This window comes from Lepisosteus platostomus, chromosome 2, assembly GCF_059453375.1.
Source record: "Lepisosteus platostomus isolate fLepPlt1 chromosome 2, fLepPlt1.hap1, whole genome shotgun sequence".
Taxonomy (NCBI): domain Eukaryota; kingdom Metazoa; phylum Chordata; class Actinopteri; order Semionotiformes; family Lepisosteidae; genus Lepisosteus; species Lepisosteus platostomus.
In genome coordinates this window covers 29943589-29962589 of record NC_142612.1, presented here as the reverse complement: position 1 = coordinate 29962589, position 19001 = coordinate 29943589, and the positions used below count along the sequence as shown (strand labels likewise).

Here is a 19001-nt window from a genome sequence, read left to right as displayed (position 1 = left end):
TTACACTGACAGGTTGAAAGAACTGCTCCTTTTCAGTTTTGAACAGAGAAGACTACAAGTTAGGATTTTGAATTATAGTGCCAGGTCCCTCAAAGGCACTGACATATTCTGCACAGCAGATTTCTTCAGAATGAACAATGAAAAACGAACCAGGGGGCACAAGTGGCATCTACACGGAAGTGCATTTTTGAGTGGAGGTCCATCATCATTAGAGGCTGGAGCAATCTTGCCATGTGTGTGCAGATATCACATTTTGGTTCTTCACACAACTTTTCTGCAATTATCAGAACTTCAAAACACCAGGTATGGCTCATGAAAAATGAAACTCCACCTTAAATAAGCCATTTTACCTTCACCAACTGCAAATGCTAAAAACACACAATTGCACATTCATCCATCATTTAGTCAAATACAGAATTGCAGGGAGTCTGAGCCCAACCTACTGGGCTGCACCTTAGACAGAACACCAGTTCAACACAGGGCAGCAATACAGACCTAAGATATGCAATGAGTAAAATGTAATACTTGTGTTACTGAGGTAATCATAAAGTAAGGTGCAACCAACAAGCCAACTTCTTACTAAACAATGTTAGGAAAAAGTGCTTAATAAACATTGCTTAGAAAAAAACAGTTTATGAAGAATCGTGCATCTGAGGGCATCAGTGGCAGTGTAGGATTTTAAATGTACTTTATACTGTATTTAAGAGTCCTTCTGTGTAGCAAACTCACCTGACCTGCCTTGTCATTTTAATGCCCTACAATCTCTCTCCTGTCAAATACACACAGAGCAAAGCAGACCTGTTTGCACTGGCTATGATGCACTCATGGCTAACAGGCCATTCAGCAGAGAGTGTGACATAGCGCTCTGTAGTTCTTTTATTTACTGCACCTGGGACTAAAAAGATTCAATAGAAAACTATTGCTAATTATATTAAATGGCCATGCTGGTGCTTCTGTTCTTGAATAGCACGAATAGCACCAATGATATAAAATAAAAAATGGACCAAGATTATTTCAAGAAAATGCAAGTTCTTTGCAAATTCATTTAACTAGTGAGGGAAATATGTCTGTACTACCATATTCCTCTTAATTCACTGTAATCTGACAGCAACCTGATTTTACTGCTGCATTAATGTTTCTCACGACTCTCATGCTGTAAAATACCACCTATCATTTCATGATAATGCTATTGTCAGACCGTCATGTTTTATGAATGCTCAGCAACCTGTGTAAACAGCTGCAGATGTGCAGGTGTAGTTATTCAGAGCTGTAAAAGGCTGTCTGTTATTCTACCATAGTAATGAGGCTCTAAGTGGAAAATAACCCCATGGGTGCTTCAGTTTGTCAGAGTCTCTTTAGCTCCACTAACATGACTATATAACCCCTGCTAAGCTCCAGCATGGCTGAGCTAAAATGATAAATATTGCATGTATGGTACTTATTGGTAAAAGCTGTTTAGAGAATTCAGCAAACAAAACATTTAACAGGAGGATTTGTTTTTGTTCCCATCAGCACTTCAGAATTCATAGGCACATATTTCTAAGAGATTTCCTTCAGCTGCAATAAAGAAATAAGGGTGTTACACTGTACTACACCTGGCCAGCATTTGCAATGGTGTATTAAAAAAAATGTAAGCAAGCGACAATAGGAAGGGATTTTGTAATGCCACAGACAAATCTGAAAAACATGTCTGAGATACAAAATTTGGATCAATGCTCTGTCGACTTGTTAGATATTTGCTCTGGCAGATGGGACTTACTGTGTAGGTTGATCCTAAGCGGGAAACAGTAACGGCATGAACACCCTTTTCCAGCTCCACTGACAGCTCCCACCTCTTCTGCTCCTGCTGTGAAGTGGAGACTCTGGAAAAAAAATGCAGACATTATACACTATATGTTGCACACTTGCACCCAATTTAGACTACAGCAGGGAACATGCACACACTAGAATACAGCTTAGTAGACAGGCACCGGGCATGTGAAGTTTTTTATTTCCCCTTCAGTACGTAAACGAACCTACATTAGGTATCATTCATCATTCAAATGTTAAGGGTGTGGGCATGTGTGTGGGCTGTTGCCATAGACACCAAAAAGGAAAATGGCACCCATGAGTGCTCCGTTTTACACTGTGGTATGATCAAACAACAAAAGGTACACAAATGACAGGCCTTTTGCTACAGAAACCAAAAAAAATAAACAGGGGACAAACATCTGTTACCTACACCTCAGCCTCACTAGGAAAAGAACAAACACGTGCTTCTCTAAAATTGAGAATATGTACTGTGGTTATTGGTTTATGAAACCAAATATGACATACTGCTATCCCCCCTCAATTTTGGTGCTCCCACATACTCAAAAAGGCAACTTGAGAGGTGTGAATATTGTGTATTCTTAAATGAACTTTGGGAGATAATGTGAACTCTCATGTTCCAGCTCAATCAATGGTCTTGTGATACAGACCCAATGAAGTCATATTTAGAACGACAGCCTCAGGGGCTTCCAGAATGGCTCAGTTGGTAAAGGCACTTGCTAGAACACAGGATGAGGTCTGCGGTCACGGATTCGAGCTTGGGTCATGTAATGAGCCGTCTGTGACTGGGATTACCCCATAGGCAGGGTACAATTGGCCGAGCCCCACTGAGGGTAGGGTGCGATTAGTTGGCCAGGAAACTCTCATCTCTCAGTGACAATGACCCCAGTGGCCGGCTGGGTGCTTGCAGGCATTCAGTGAAGAAGATGCGTCTCCTTCAGCTGGCTCTGAACCTCCTGTAGGGGGCAGTGCTGTCTGTGTTGAGTTAAATGATATAGGCTGAAGCAAGGTGCATCCAGCTTCCTTCACTTCCTCCCCTGTGTGCAGTAGCAGCATTAGTAGCAGTGAGCTGAGACGTGAAAAACATATGACTGGTTATTCCAGCATTTAAAAATAATTGCCAATTCTAAATTTATAAGAAAATAAAAAGAAATACAACCCCAGATTAAAAATAATAATTAGGCAGGACAAAGGGTTTTTCCACAGGCATCATTTCATTGTTTGTGAACAAGTTTCTGAAAGGAAAGAGTCGGAAAAGCTACAAAAATGCCATGCACGTCACAAGATGTATTCAGATATCTCTAACTACATAATTGTTAAGTGGTAAAATAATTGCTAAATAAGAGACATTGCTTGCAGTAGGTGACAGTGACACATAGCTACTGAACATATCTCAAAAGTACTTGATTATGTTAAGATTTACTAAAACAGGACTGTACCTGATGTCAATCTCAGACCAAACTATAGACTCCATTCAAAACAATAGGACATGCGAAAGCATGTTTTCTGTGAAGTATTAACTGTTCTGGAAGGATAGTGACCCACAAACACATGGCAAACAGTTTTATTGTTTTGAAAGATTAAGGTATTGGATTGGCCTTGGTATTACTGTAACATTTTCAAATCTGCCATTAGTCTTTGTTATCACTATAATGCTGCACAGTGAGATCACCATTAACTTGAATACGTTTACATTTTTTGTATAATTTTTGTATATAATTTTTGTTTAAATTTATGTTTTGTTCATCCTCCCATCATGAATGACAATGACTCCAAAGAGAACAATGTTCTCCTGAAGAAATATCTTCTATCATGTCTGAAAAAGACACAACACAGGATTCTCCCAAAAAGCAAATCTATGTCAGCATTCACATGGTGTGCATGCATGTTGAATAGCAAACTCCAGTCATGCAGCTTTGGCTCAACTTAGTCACTTTCAAATGGTCTTTCATCATGTCAAACACATTGTGGTTGTACCAATACACAACTCAATTTACATGTTGTCTCTCCAAACTGAAGAATCCTGTCCTGAGGTGGTTCCATAGGGTTGACTCTATCATTTGATTATGAAAACTTTACATTGTTTTCAAAACGTTTCACGTATATCACTATGCAATGCTTTACTGCAGTGTGATCAAAACTGGCACAACTTTGGTCCCTTTTTCCATGTGTATCAATCAGCTTTGTCCAAGTGTTAATAAGTGCAAATGGGGTCTTGAACTCTTCTGTCTGCTATCAGAATATTTAAGTTTGTCACAATATCATACAGAGTAACTGCACGTTGTTACATAATTAATAATTTGGTGCAAAAGACTTGATTTTAAAATGTGTTTAAAATGTGTTTCAGAAGAGTTAAAGATGTATGAAGTGCCATTTCAAATAAATTCACTAGAATGGCTTGTAGATTTAACTGGTAGTTCATGGAACTCAGCCGATCATTAAGAAAACTGCAGTGCTGTACAGCACTTCCTAAAAGCACTAAATCTTCCCTGCCTAACTTAAATCTTTATAGGCATCAAAATCTCATATGGAAACAGACAAAACCAACACAAATATTGCCTTGCATAGTTACAGTCTGGTTACAGTGTCTAAACAGACAAAACTATTTTAAAGTATTTTCTTCCAGAGATTGTGTTACAGCCTAAGACTAAATCCATTTCTTTGGAGTAAGCCAGGATAAATACCAACATAAAAGCGTAGAACAATCATAAAAGAAAATTGTCTTCCAAAAATACATAAATGTTGAATTTTTGTAAATAATTTAACTTATGTTTTCAAGGAAATGGGTGTTTAAAGTTAATATTGATCTTTATTTAACAGCTCAACCAGGTATAAGATATCTAAAACTACCCAGTCATGTAACTAACATTAGAAAGAACCATCAATTTCATTTAGCAAAAGTTTTACAATGGTATATGAAAGAGGTCTGTTATACCACATTGTTGCTAGTTACCACATTATTACACATGAACGTCAATGATCAGTACTAAGTACATACAGTACATTCACCCATGTTGCATGAACACTTTACTAAGTGTTAAATTATGATGTAACAAAGCTTCAGAATGCTGTATTCAGAATAAAACATGAAAAACAAGTCCATGGAAATCATACAACAAACAAGCTATTTAAGATTCCTTAAATGAAATTAATAAAGCAATACAACCAGGAAAGATTACTTATTATTAGCCAAGAAAGTTACATACAACGTAAAAATGTAAAATGTAAAATAATATGAGAATGAATTTCTATTATGACAGTGTTATAAATGTTTTTTTTTAGAAAATATCTTACAGAAATGTTTCCGTGCATTGTGCTATATAGTCATCTTATTACATATAAATGTGCAAAAATTTTATCTTGAAAACATTTAGAATGATACTATCTTTGGTAATTGTCTTCGGCAATCAATTGTATTATTTCATAAACATTAAAATATAAGACATTTAGCTCATGAAAGTAGGAAAATAGTATTAAGATACTTATTGTGGCATGCAATTACTGTTTACACCCAGCTGATTTCGTTTGTGTTCTTACACTGTTCATCAAAGACTGACCTTTCATCTTCCCCAAATGGCAGTGGGCTTAAAAACATCCCCAAACACCCAACAAGGTTTTTCTGTAATCCCACATTGGCCAGAAGCCTAAATCTAGAAATGAAAACTGGCCAAAATCCAGCGTCTCTCTTCATTCCCAGTAGATGTGGGCCAGTCTGGTGAAGTGGCCCTATATCTGTGGCACTGCAGACACAATGCTGGCACACTGTCAAAAATGACTTGATCAAGATGAATCTGTCAGTGTCCGGTGGCCAAAGCTCTAGAATCTCAGTTGTAAGAAGACAAAAATGTCAGAAATTATTATATGAAATTTTTTTAACATCCAACTACAAAACAATATTGACAATCAATGTCTCAAAACCTCAGCAGAGAAAGAAAATAGTGAATCTTTTGTTTCGCTATAATTTAAGAACGTTTTTTTTTCTTGTGGAATCCAATTAAATGCATAATTAGCAGTAAACTCTTACAATAAATGGCTCTATAATCAAACCTACTTAAAGACGCAAAATGAATGCCCTGCAATTAAAAACAAACTACAGAACTTAGGTGGAATTTTTAAGTAGCCCAAGACCATTTGCAGATAGACTGTCTTGGCAGTGTACCAAGCTATTGTGAAGACAGATTGTGGTGTGGGGCAGTGAGGAGAATATCCATAGCTTGCTCAGTGTGCAATCAGCAAAGATGAACCACTTAAAAACGCAGGCACCAGGGCTCCTCTGAAACATACACTGCCACTCTCTATCTTCTACGGCTGCATGCACCGGGCCTCTGAGAAAATACTATCTCTGGCTGCCGGCCAGCAGCTCGTGAACCAAGCCTCTGTAGCCACAGCAGGTCGAGCCCGTTGAAGGCGCAGGTTTAGAATACCACAAGCGTGACATGGGCCGACTCGCTCACTTCAAACAAGCCCCCGGACCGAGAGCAGAGCTGACGCCTGTATGCTAGCCATGACAACATGGCTACCTGCGACCACTGGGTCGAGAAACTGGAGGCTGCTGACGCCCGTGAGGCTGCCCACTGCTCCAGTTCCTCATGTAAGAGGAAACGGTAGAAATAAAGACCTTTGAGAGAGAAGACATTCTGCTACCCTCTGTCGTGCCAAGGCTTTCAAGAAGGAAGGAGATTTCAAGAGAAAGTTGTGTTCCTACCCTATTTACATACACGACAAAGGTACTCCAGTGTAGAATTTAATTCACTCAATTAAAAGGGATTTTTTATCATTCCCATTGCTTTATATGGTAAATTAAGAATGAGCTGGAAGAAGAAAGTGGAATGACGTGTGTTAAATGAAAGAGTGAAAATGACAGTCTTACCTCATGAGTTTCAATGTTACATTTAGAACCTTGCTATGTTACATAACGGATTTTGTAAAGCAAATGGATTTTCTATGGTCAAATATTTTTCCATTACTACTATACTACCTTCAACAATAGCATCAGTTTGCTTTAGACAGTAAAGTTTATTTAAATGTATTCCTTACAACCAAGAGTATATCAAATCCTTTCAGGTTTTCTTATGTGAAGTTATTTAAGCAATAGTTAAAAGTCAAGGAACCTGGATGGCACTTTTACAGAAAATGTGGCAGAAGATGTTATCAGTTATAGTGTCTTAATGTGATCGGAAGAAAATATAACAACAAAACAGTAAATTTGCCTTTTTCCCTACTTACTACCATAACCATGATTTACTGAACTTGACATTTTTTATTGACCATTTTTCTGGACATATTTGAAAAAAGTAAACAAACATGTCTGAAAACATGCCAGTGTTTTAAATGTACGAGGAGACAGCAGCACACTTCTCATTATAACTTGGTCGTGGTTGCTGATTTTTTTTCTGACTCGGAAAGGACAAAGACATCCAATTCTTCTCATACACTATGCACTGAACTGGATCAAGCTCTGGACAATCAACAGCTGTACTTCTTTTAATTAAACTCATTACAAGGCTTTCTTAATATATGTGCTAGTGTTTCATATTAATGTCTCAGTTGATTCTTGAAACCAATATCCGTCAGCACCACGTTCTCACAGACAGAAGATTCCTTGTGCCTCTCAAAGACTAATTATAGAATAATTTCTGACACACAGGCAGAAGGCATTAACAACATTGAGAATGGCTTTTGGAAGCATTTTAGGAAAAGTGTCACCCAGGGATAAAATAAAGATGAATCAGCTTGCATTAGGTTAACAACACTTTTATATCAGGAGGGATGACAATTTCCTTATATATCATTTATCTTCCTCTACTAGATAGTAAGGCTCGATCTATTACTGACCAGCCTGCCCACCTGAAGCAAAGGCGAAAAAAAAATATTTTTAAACATGGAAGCAAGGATGAGTCACACACACCAAACGGAATATCAATTATAATAAAATTGCAAATAAAATGAATACCCTCAAATGGTGCGTATGCAGTCCAAATAGCAAGGACATGAAAGACAAAATACTATATTTTTGTAGAGCAGGTCAGCTTCACATGGCTTTCCTTGGGGTGAGCAAAATTATGCAATTCGTTTAATAGGAATCATACAAATTCTCAACTTCGGAAGGAGAGGAGGGAATAAATTCAACAGCAATCATACAAATTCTAAACAGCAGATAAGATAAACCACCACGTAATAATCTGATCTCGCACTTTGGCTTCCATTTCAAATTCCTAAACATGCCAAAATCCATCCCAAGAATAAAAGCTTCAGAAGACCTATCAGACAATGTCTAATCATAAAGGCTTACAGATGATTCAAAAACCTAATTATACTAAAGGCCCAAAAGTTTTTTTTTGTTATTTATTGAAGCAGTTGAACAGGAAAATAAAGGAGACATATTGACTTAAAACAATGTTAATAGTCAAAGCATCATTAAGGAATCCTTCATCATAACTCTCTCAGCAGGAAGTCAGAAAAATGATCAAGAATAATGTGCTGTGCTTTGTAGCAACTGAGGTCAGTTTCTGCATACAAATCCTCAATGAAAAAAAAACTTCAGAAAGTCGGCCATTCATCTGAACAGAGTTCAGAGAATTTCCAGCACCGTAGAAGAGATTTTATGCAAGCACATAGATGTATTCAGTGGGGGTAGACAGAACCAGCTACATGGAGACTACAAAGCTGGCCTCCCATGGCTCATGAATAAGTCGAGGAAATGATCAGAAAAAAATAGAGAGATGTTTAGACAGATGGCCCACTTAAAACGCCTGGGATAGAGCAAAAGTGATTTTAATGAAACTTTAGATTTGGCAAATAATTGATCTTTATTCTCTTAAATCCCAAGAAAGGTGAATGAGTAAATTTTATATGTGTTACAAGTGCCTGTCTTGCCAACATAAAAAAGTACTTATGCTTTTAAGCACTTAGATTAAATAAAACAGACATCACGAACACAAAAATAAGAGGTAAGGAATCAAATGGAGGGTTTTCAAACGGGAATATGGCACCAAAGAAAATAAAAGGCAAGGGGATGTTTTATTTCTTGGTTCTTTAAGGCAAAAAGAAAATGCATCGCAAGGAACACGTTTCCCTGTAATTTTAAAAACAAAACCTGGTTTCTAACATTTTTCCTCAGGGTTTTTAATACCAAATGTTGATACCAAATATCAGATACTTCTTGTCTGAGACTTGATGAGATTTTTACAGATTTACAGGACATGATTTTGTAAAAGGAGCTTTTCAGACTTTCATGTTGCAAGACTGTGTGATCATGACATAATGCCATGTGTCAAACATGTTGAACACTTTTACAATCATGATAATCATCTCTATTTTTTTTACAGTTTTCAATAAAACAGCAAGAAATATGCAAATATCGCATCTCTATAGCTTTCTAAATACACTTCTTTATACCTGCAATAATTGCCAGTATGTGATGACTGTTAGCATCTGAGCATAAATTGACCTATAAAAATTCAAATTTAAAAGTTACAAAATTTAAACTGGAACAATATTAAAAATTCTCAGCACATATCATACTGACATCGCATGTTTTGGTTAAACAGTATAACATTATTTGCAAAGTATGCCTGTGCCTCTTTTCAAAATCTCAAACTTTCAGTGTTCACAGCTTCCTGCTCTTTGCTCTGAAATCACCCCAAAACAATTATGTTAAGCTAATATTTTCTTTTAAACATTAAAGGGTTAAGGGCTGATATCTGCTAAGCCATGTATTACCTGGAAACTTCAAACTAAAGCAACAAAACACTTCGCGTTTTTTTTTACAGAGATCTTGATCTGGCCCCACAAATCTTTACTAAAAACAATTATATGCAATATTAACACTGTTAATAACACTCTCGGTACCCTCCCAGAGACTCCAGTTACTCAAGGAATCATTATATATCTATGTCTTGTTCTGCTTGGTTGGTGGTGTGAGAAAAGAGGTTCCTCTCTGAAAATGGGTTTTCGTTTTAATCAGATCTCACATTAAATTCACTGCCAATGAAAGAAAAGGATTTTTAAACATACAGTCGAAAAAATGACAATTTAAATAATTCTGCATTAAGAGCAAACATAATTACCATATAATAACCTCTCCTCTGATTTTGGTTCAAATATGGAGCTCAAAAGCTTCAATTAAGGTAAATGTTCCAAGATATTTATACTCAAGTGAGAGAACTCATCGACACCAGTATCAATATTCTAAGAATAGATTGCTCAAGCTTCATTTAAAGTAAAAATTTTTTTAAAACAAAAGGTCACTGCAAAATGTAAATGTGAACTCCAAGATGAACCTAGACAAAGACAGACAACATTACACGAAATGGAAAAGGATTGATATGGCTAAATCAGAGAAAATTGGGCTCATTCAGAGGCAAACATGCTTCTAGGTGACCTGTGTAGGTTTTTACAATTGATATGACCCAGTTTCGTCCAGCACTCCACAGCAGTAATGCAGGCTAGCCATTAAAAGAAACACCTGTGCTCTGAGCGGGGGATTAGAGACGGCCTCGCAGCCTCCATCAGGCAGAAAGAAAATTGATTTTCATTTAAGAGAAATAACTCTGCCTCATTTTTCTGCCCTCCAAAACAGAAAATATTCATTAACTGTACAATGGGGAGATCCTATTGTCATTCTGTGAAAGGGACAAAGTTCTGTTTAACACTGGGGTATCACCTTCTGGGAGGAAACCAGGAAACTGTTGATGCCAATTCAAATCTGCCCTCCAGGGAGCCTGGGGTACAACTTCTCTCCTGGCCTGGATAGTAAGGAAAATAGTAATAAAAATATATTAATGTATCCCAGTTTACCTTCCGACTTGGCAGATGAGAATTTCACTTCATAAAACTGGAAGGCACAGCACTGCTAATCTTTTGAAATTGACATTGCTGTCATGTCTTCTCCTAAAATATTAAAATCGCAACACTCCAAAGAAGATTTTCCAGGTTCTTCATTAGAATCCCTCAAGATGCCTCCCTAGTGGAATAACACTGATATGTACCATTTGTCACATGTTGGGTCTTACTGGCAAATATGTTCTTACCAAAAATTGTAATCAATAGCATCTGCTCGTCAAAGTGCAAAATTATATTTATAAATTTCTTTCACAGGAGGTAGAATAAATAGAAAAACACACCTTCAGTTTTCAGAATCCTGAACTCTTTGGTGAAAAACAAAAAAAAATAAAAGCCAATACACATAAATCTAAATACATTTCCCTCTTGAAATCTACTCAGAGAGACAAGAAAATTATTATGGTCAAACATTGTTAATCTCCAGATTTTATGCCTGCCTCTAGATTTTTTTCCTAGACTTCACTAATTCTTAAAGAATATAAGGGGGTCTTACTTCTATATACATTTGCTTTTTACACTCTGTGCATCTGTTTAAGTGTGCACATACTGTAGGTAACAGAAATGAAGAAACGATCTGAACACGACAGCTTCTAAATTAGTGGAAACTTTCACTCAGCGTGCATGCAGTTGAAGTTAAAAAATAAAGTTTTCAACTAGGAGAAAATCAATGCCAGAATGTCCTGAAATAAGTGGCTTTTAAGAACCTGGTTAAAATAAGGTTAATGTGAATAATACTAGTTTAACGTCTTTGCAAATTCTGGCATCTTGCATCATATTCAACATGATTATATAGAATTGTACAGAGGAATGCATAGACAAAGGTCAGTCTACAGGGTCACAGCTAGACTGGCTATCAAGCTTGCCACTAGCAATAGTTTTTTTTCTAGCCTATGTAGCAATTCATTTCCCATTCTGGCAGCAACAGGGTGCACAGTCCTGCTGCAGACCGCTTCCAAATGTAATCAATAGGAAAACAAAGATGACACAATAGGCAGGTTTTTACCTGCTCCTCCCTATTTAAACTTCAAAGAAAGCAGCTTTCAAGTTCTAAATGGCTTCCACCACATTCCTTGTACATATACTGGAGTTTAAAGTCAGACTTATCTATGACAGCCAATGATTGCCAGATACCAATCTACCTTTCTCAGCATTTCCACATGCCATTCATCTTCACAAGGCTTTTTGACATATATCTTCCACACACGGGCATGGGCTGAAGAAAAAGGTATAGGCTCTCCTCTGTCAAATATGGTAGGAAGCCAATACCTTGCCAACAGGTATAGCTCAGTACCACGATCAATATCTGTTCTGAAATTCCTGAAACGTCCTTTCAGACAGATAAATAAAATGCGTCTCTTTAACAGAATTTAATCTCCTCAGTCAAACAGAACACTTCCCATTAAACTCTGCAAAATGGAAAATTTTGCTATGTGCTACATTTTGTGAAGCATCTTTCATCAATATGCAGTAGACTCACATTTTACATGGTAGTAAGGTTCCTAGTGGACATATTGGTATACCCAAAATTGCATATAATCAGAATATCCCCCTTAGACCCTTTTGTTCAACTTTCTTAAACAAGTTAAATCAATTTTCCTGACTTGCCCTTCCCCTTTGGACTCGTTTTTGGTTTATTGCCATATTGAAGGTGATGCCACACGATAAAGAAAGCATTGTTAAAGAAAGCACCAGCGTGCTTTAGGGTCTGTAACTAGTCCCCAAAGCATAGCTCAGGTGTGTCCCACACCAGATTTCCCACACTGTGTGATTTTTCATTTATTTCTTTGTTGCCGACTGCATATACACAAATTCACATAAAAATATATTGCGTAAAATGCAATTCTACCGTATATTCTGTTCATCCCCAGGATGTCTGCTGTAGATCATAATCATAATGAATGCAATACTTTGAGTGGAATACTGTGTATATCAGTGTGGAGTTCAGCATGGAAACTCAACAGAAATAAAGATCTACTGCATGGTCTGCATTTACAAGCAAGGAAACTTGCCTACTATTCAATGTCATATTAAAACTTCGGTATCTGCAAGGGTAAGGTACCTTGAAGTTTCCAAGAATAGTGTTTTTGCAAATGAGGGACTTAATACTTTATAGGTAAAACAGGGTATGTTTCCCTGGCTCATGCAACAAGCATTTCTGTAGTCTTATTATTGTTATATCTGTTAACTATTTCAGAAATAGTGTTAGAAAGTATTGGTATTAAGTTTTTTTAATGAAAATGATTACTGAAAACTTCAAAAAGAATCGCCTTTCCCTTCTAATTCCAGGTACTGCATGCGTAAACAAATAAATTAGATCACTATTATGATATTATAGCTTACCCTGTATTAGTTATTATAAATACAGCACTAATATACTGTGATAAACTATGAGATTACTGCAGCACAATAATAAATGACATGAAAGTAAATTAAGTGCACTCAATCCCTTCCTTCTCAAACAACTTGCTCTCGTGCTCCTGCAGTTTGTCTGACTGTCTTTCTGATAATTTTTTTTACTATCTTTTTCTACAGGACACACAAGAATTGAGACTGTCATAGCGTAGGGAACCACTATTCTTCAACGTTTTTCTTTTTTTTCCACAACACTGAGTCACATACAGAAATTACTCTGATAACAGATCTACACAAAATGCAGATCTAACGCTTTCCTAAAAGAACCTGAATAAAGCACAAACCATGATGCACTTCTACATAGACATGTTCGCTTTTTTGGAACCAGGCTTTGCCCTTACTATAGAGACAGAAGCAGATCCAAGAGGTGAAAGAGCTGCAGAAATGGGAGCCTGCATTTTCTCTCCTACTGTGCAGGAGTACAGCAATAAGCAAATTTAGCCCACAAATATGGAAAAGGTGGTCACTACAAACTTTGCTCAAATAGACAAAATCATGCAGAACACACTGATATCAAGGTTTTACTATATGAGACGATGCATCTACAGCAAAAAAACAGGACAATGGTTGCATAGACCGGGTAAGAGTACTGCTTATGGACATAGACACCTTGGCATGTGCTTTCAGAAGCATGGCCATTAAATTTCATAAGATGTGAAACTAACAAATTACTAAGCATTCACTGCACTATATAGTGGGGACAGCACCATGGCTACATGCTGAGGTGATCAAAAGACTCTGGGAGAGATATGGACACATGTAGTCACAGACCAAGCTTGTAGACAAGCACACTGGAAACTCTACGTCTCAGTTCCTACATGCAATTATATTTTGGACACCAAAGTAACTTGGTTATGCATGATTTCTGTCATGGTTAATTTCATATGGGTTTAAACTTATAAGCTCTTTAGAAAAGGCTGTCGCTATCAATTTGTCTGGGACACAATCACCCTCCAATGGATTAAACATTTTATTTTGTCTTGCTTCAATTTTTTTTTAACACAGGAAATGGCAAGTACGATGGGATTTATTTTCCCTTTATCCCCTTGACTGGTTAAAAGAAAATAAAAAAAGAAAGAAACACTGATTGTTATCCGAATGGTTGTACGATGAGAAATTAAAATGTTTCATATCGAACAATCCAAAATGAATAGGGGAAGGTTAGGGGAGAGAAGAGAAAAATCAATTCTCCAATGGCAGTGGTGAAAGGAAGGGAGGTATGAATAGAATTTGCCAGTGGGGTGCAGCAGCTGCCAAATAACCTACAGCAAAAGAATTACAATAATACTGATGAAGTGTGCAAAAGCTTTTAGAATCATTGCGGGGGAACACAGAAACAGTCGTACAACAATGGCTCTAATGCTGCCTCTCAAGCTTTTGGAAAGAACGAGACAAGATCAAACATCAAACAGCCTATCTTTATCGAGAAAATGAGAAAAACCCAAAACACCCACAATTTCTGGATATCACTCTTCTGGGACGAGTATATTACAGTGCAAACCTAGCTGTAACCCAACATACATTACCACCCTACATCATGTTAAACTGCTTGGTGCTCACACACTTGGGACAAATGTTTGATGCACAAACAGCTCAAATGCGAGCTAATGCTTTTCTAAAACATAAAATTATATGCTGTGCCCGTTTGGTTACTGTGACCAGTCTTCAACACAGTCAGTGCAAAAAAGCTGTATTATAGGAATGAGAGGTACAAGCCCTATCATCTATTTTTATGCTGCATTTAATTTACATTTTATTTTCCCTGCCGATAAAACTAGACAAGGAACACAAGGATGCTGACACCAAGGTATCTCTAAAGCACAAAAGGTCAAGCTTTAACCTGTCAAAAGCAGAGTACTTATTAGAATAAATCTACAAACTCACTAAAGGTTACTGGTGGGTCCTGATTTCTGTTGAACGGGAGCAATTCTTTTAGAAATAATAATCGTAGAGATAGTGTATCTTTTTTTCTAAGATGAAGTGTCTATATGTCAGCTGGTTTCCTTCCTTAAGGACAAGAAAGGCACAAAGAGTCCAAAAACAGAACTTGCACATTTTTTCTTTTTATTGGGACAGTCATGAATAATTGAAACATCATTTTTTAATTTCTTTTTGATTCAAGGAGCAAATTACTATTTTAAAAGCATCTGTTTCTATTCTATATTTGTGTATTTTAAGACATACAAATGGCGGACAGTAGCTAGGAAATATGTTCTGATACTATACAAAGAAATTTATATTTAGAATATATATAGAAATATCTTATTATTTAGTGATGCACAAATTCAAGATCGCATTTACTGAGCTACTACTAACAATAGCAGCAAAATTTATACATATACGTTATACACCTACAGGCACACACAATACTGTAAATATTGGCACCTTATATCTCTAGTAGTCTTAATGGAGATGAATAAATATTTCGCCAATCTATCTTTTAAAGTATTATAATCTAGAAGATCAAGCAATCACCTAATAGGATGAAGAGATGTTACCGTCAAAAACATTGTTTAACAAATAAGGTGTATTTCTATGCATATATAAAGATTATGTACACACAATTATGTTTGGATAGTTCACTTTTCATTATTCATTATAGTTCACAGTAAATTATTCCTTCAGAAACTTCTGGTGATCTTTGATTGTGTTCAAAGCTGGATGTGCTCACAATCACAAAGGGACAAAAAGGTTGCAGCCCATACAGAAACGAGGAAAACTTTCCCCTCGGCCAAAACCAGCACCACACAGGAAGTGCAGCAGGCAATTGGGCATAAAAGCATAAACATAACATTAGTGGACCCACGAGATAGTAAAATGTAGCCACACCTGAGCAGAGACCCTCTCAATTTCTAATCCGCCAGTGAAAACAAAATCGTAGCCAAGCCTCAGATACGTTTCAATGACGCACAGTACCCGAGTCCGCTTTATTTGGATGTACTCAAATGAAATTCCAAATTACAGCCTTAACACAGACATAAAGACCTAATCAAGTGGACATCTGGCACTTCAGAGTGAAATGGACTTGGGTGGGCACCAGCTTTGCTCGTGTGTCATTGAACAAATAGGGAAAGTTAAACAAAATCAGGGTTAAGGTTTAACAATGAAACAACCATCCATCATTCATAGCCGTTTCCTGCAGGAAATATGTGTCCCCCCCATTATCTATATATCACAGCTAAATACACTCATGAATGACCCTGGTGGCTCCAGTGATCCTTTGTATAGTAAGCCTGAAAACCTATTCTGAATAGCGAAGGAAACCCATGACAGATAACTGTCAGTTTTAAGGGAGGAAATTCACAAAGGGCGGGTGCTTCTTTCTGCTTTTACATTCAGCTATAAAAAAACCTCACAGGCACACAGTCAGACACACACATTGTAACACCAGGCAACAGCTGGTACAGATGAAATACACAGTACCATGCCAAAATCACAAAAGATTTTAAATTATAACATCATTTTTTTTATTTTCAACCAAATACAGACAGATCCCCCCCCCCCAAAAAAAAAAAAAACTCCAACAACACATCCACAATAATTCACAACATCCCCCCATCATCATATTATAATCAACTAAATCCCTGGGTAAAAAAAAATGTTACCTGCTGAGGTATCTGTAGAACACAAAACCCATACATAACTTGGGCTGAAATCTTTTTTTTCAGTGAAATTCTATCTTTGAAGTCCTCATGCTAAGTGTACAAAGGCATCCCTCATGGAAGCTCAAGCCGATAAATGAATTCCCTTGGAAATTAATAAGTATGCCTGCGTTTTTCAAGTAGGTTAGATGCTTAAATGAGTTATCGAGGGTTAAAGGCATTCTGAGCCCTAATTAATTGGACTTGTTAAGATTCCTCCAGGAACTGTCACTTTGTGCAATAAGAAAATTAGTCTACTTTGTACCTCACTAGTTCGAGTTCAGTGTGCTCTCTTATGGTCATGTTTTTCTCATCAAAGTATACGCTCTTCAACATAAGATAGCGGGGTACCAGTTATCAGTTCCTGCGTTTCCTGACCACAGACCCACCCCAAGTCGGTGTGACATAAAATCAATGTGATCTGTGAGTTTGTGATACAGCAGGGTCACTACAACTGGGGTGAAGTTGGAGAGGTCTCCCCCTTGGAGCTATTGTTCTTCTGCAGTGGAAAACATAAATAAAATTAATCCATTCCTCCACTGGCTTGTGAGGAATGGAAAACAAGAACAGCAGCAATCTAACTTGCTCACTAATCAACTTTTATATAAAGAAGATTATTTTTAACTATGCACCTTCAAGAAAAAAAAAGGATCAGTATTTAATTATGCACCGTACAAGAGATCATCACAGTTATTACTCGGCCGTGTCAGCTAGAAGGTTCTTAATACTGAGAGAGAACTTTGCCCTTGCTGTACGACTGTCACTCACGGCTGATCTTGGTTCGAAAGCAATCAGTGACATTTATAGCACAATGGATGATTCAACTTTAGGATAATTCACCGCTCGCTAGGATACAGAGCTGTGCACTGACAAGATATGGGCGTCTCACCATGTCATAGATCGGTGCAACACAAGGGATTTAGTAGGGTCTTATGCAGCCGAAGCATCTAATAGACACACATAAACGGATTGGTAAAGAGTTTTTAGGCTGTGGTAGCACAGCCAGCAAGGTGTCTTTCCCCTGCCAGCATACTGAATGACAGGGAAAGAAAACCATGAAGAGGACTCCTTTTTAAAATGGAAAGTTATAAAGTTAATCGGAGGAGCCAACTTCAGCTACCACAAAGGATTTCGAAGGTTAAAACAAGTTGCACTGGACTGTAGTTCACTTACCTCAAGCTTCCTAAAAACCTCTGAGATCTCAGTTGAGTTGCTACAAACAAGGAGGCAGCAGTTGCAACCAACTCCTCCTGCTCTGAATCCGTTAACTGATGGCCTAGGGAGAGGAAAAACAACATCAATGTCTGATGCACTGAGAATATGAACCCCTTTCTGGAGAAAAAAAACTGAAGAAAAAAAACAAACTTCCACACAAAATACTATACCTAAGATGTCGATATTGTAATTGTTTTACTAATAAAGTTTTAATATGCACCGGTTGTCATCCAACTAAATATTCTAATACCGTCAAAAGACTCCTTGTTTATAAACTTTCAAAAATGAATCACACTTAAAGTAAATTTAAACTTGAAATTAACTTACAACCTAAGATTAGTCTGTGAGATAAATTTCAGCATAGCGTCCAAACAGCAGATTCCCACACACAGTCAGTGTAGTTTTACAATGTTTAGTTCTTTTGTTTTCTTTTTTTTTCCCCCATTTAGAAATGGCAGATTCTCCACATGCTGCCATCCCCAGAAGCTTAGCTTTGGCATGCCTTGTTCTTTTCAGGCACTGAATGACTTTGCTTCAACATGTGTAGCGCTACTTTTCAAGGACGTCTTGGCAATATATGAACCTGCTACAGAAAAGTTTAATTTTCAAATGATGGATTACATTACAAGCCATGCTAAGGAGTGAGACACATTGGACTGGCACATCATAGAGAGGAAATAATGGATTTTTTTATTCTAAGACTGTTGGCTTAACTGTACTGCTAAGAGATGTAAGCTGTTAAAAAATGAATGAATATTAACATAATAATATGGGCTTTGATTAAATTCTATACAGAAAAGCCAGTTTCATTTCCTTGAGATAGTTTTGTTTTAAAACAATCCTTTGATACTAAACTTTAAATCAAATGATATAACATAAGAAAATAATATGAAAATCACAGATTGAAAGAATTGAAGTGTGTGATATTGTTTTCATTATGTATGGATTTCTGTTGAGGTTAACTTTAAACAGCAACTGAACTCTTTACTTTTTCTGGATAAATTTACATTAAAACAACACTGGGATGCTTCTAGGTTTAAAAAATATAAAGGTTCATAAACCTACATATACAATCTAGCC

General features: G+C 37.0%; 1 protein-coding gene across 5 annotated transcripts in view; it reads right to left on the bottom strand.

The window, feature by feature from the left end:
* pcca (propionyl-CoA carboxylase subunit alpha) overlaps positions 1-19001 on the bottom strand; it is a 189861-nt gene that overhangs the window by 63432 nt on the left and 107428 nt on the right. For all 5 annotated transcript variants that reach the window (XM_088604503.1, XM_088604512.1, XM_088604486.1 and 2 more), the window contains 2 exons: positions 17880-17982; positions 1760-1862 (listed from right to left, as the gene is read on the bottom strand). In XM_088604503.1, the coding sequence (XP_088460629.1) occupies positions 1760-1862; positions 17880-17982 (206 nt within the window). The remainder of the gene's footprint in view (positions 1-1759; positions 1863-17879; positions 17983-19001) is intronic.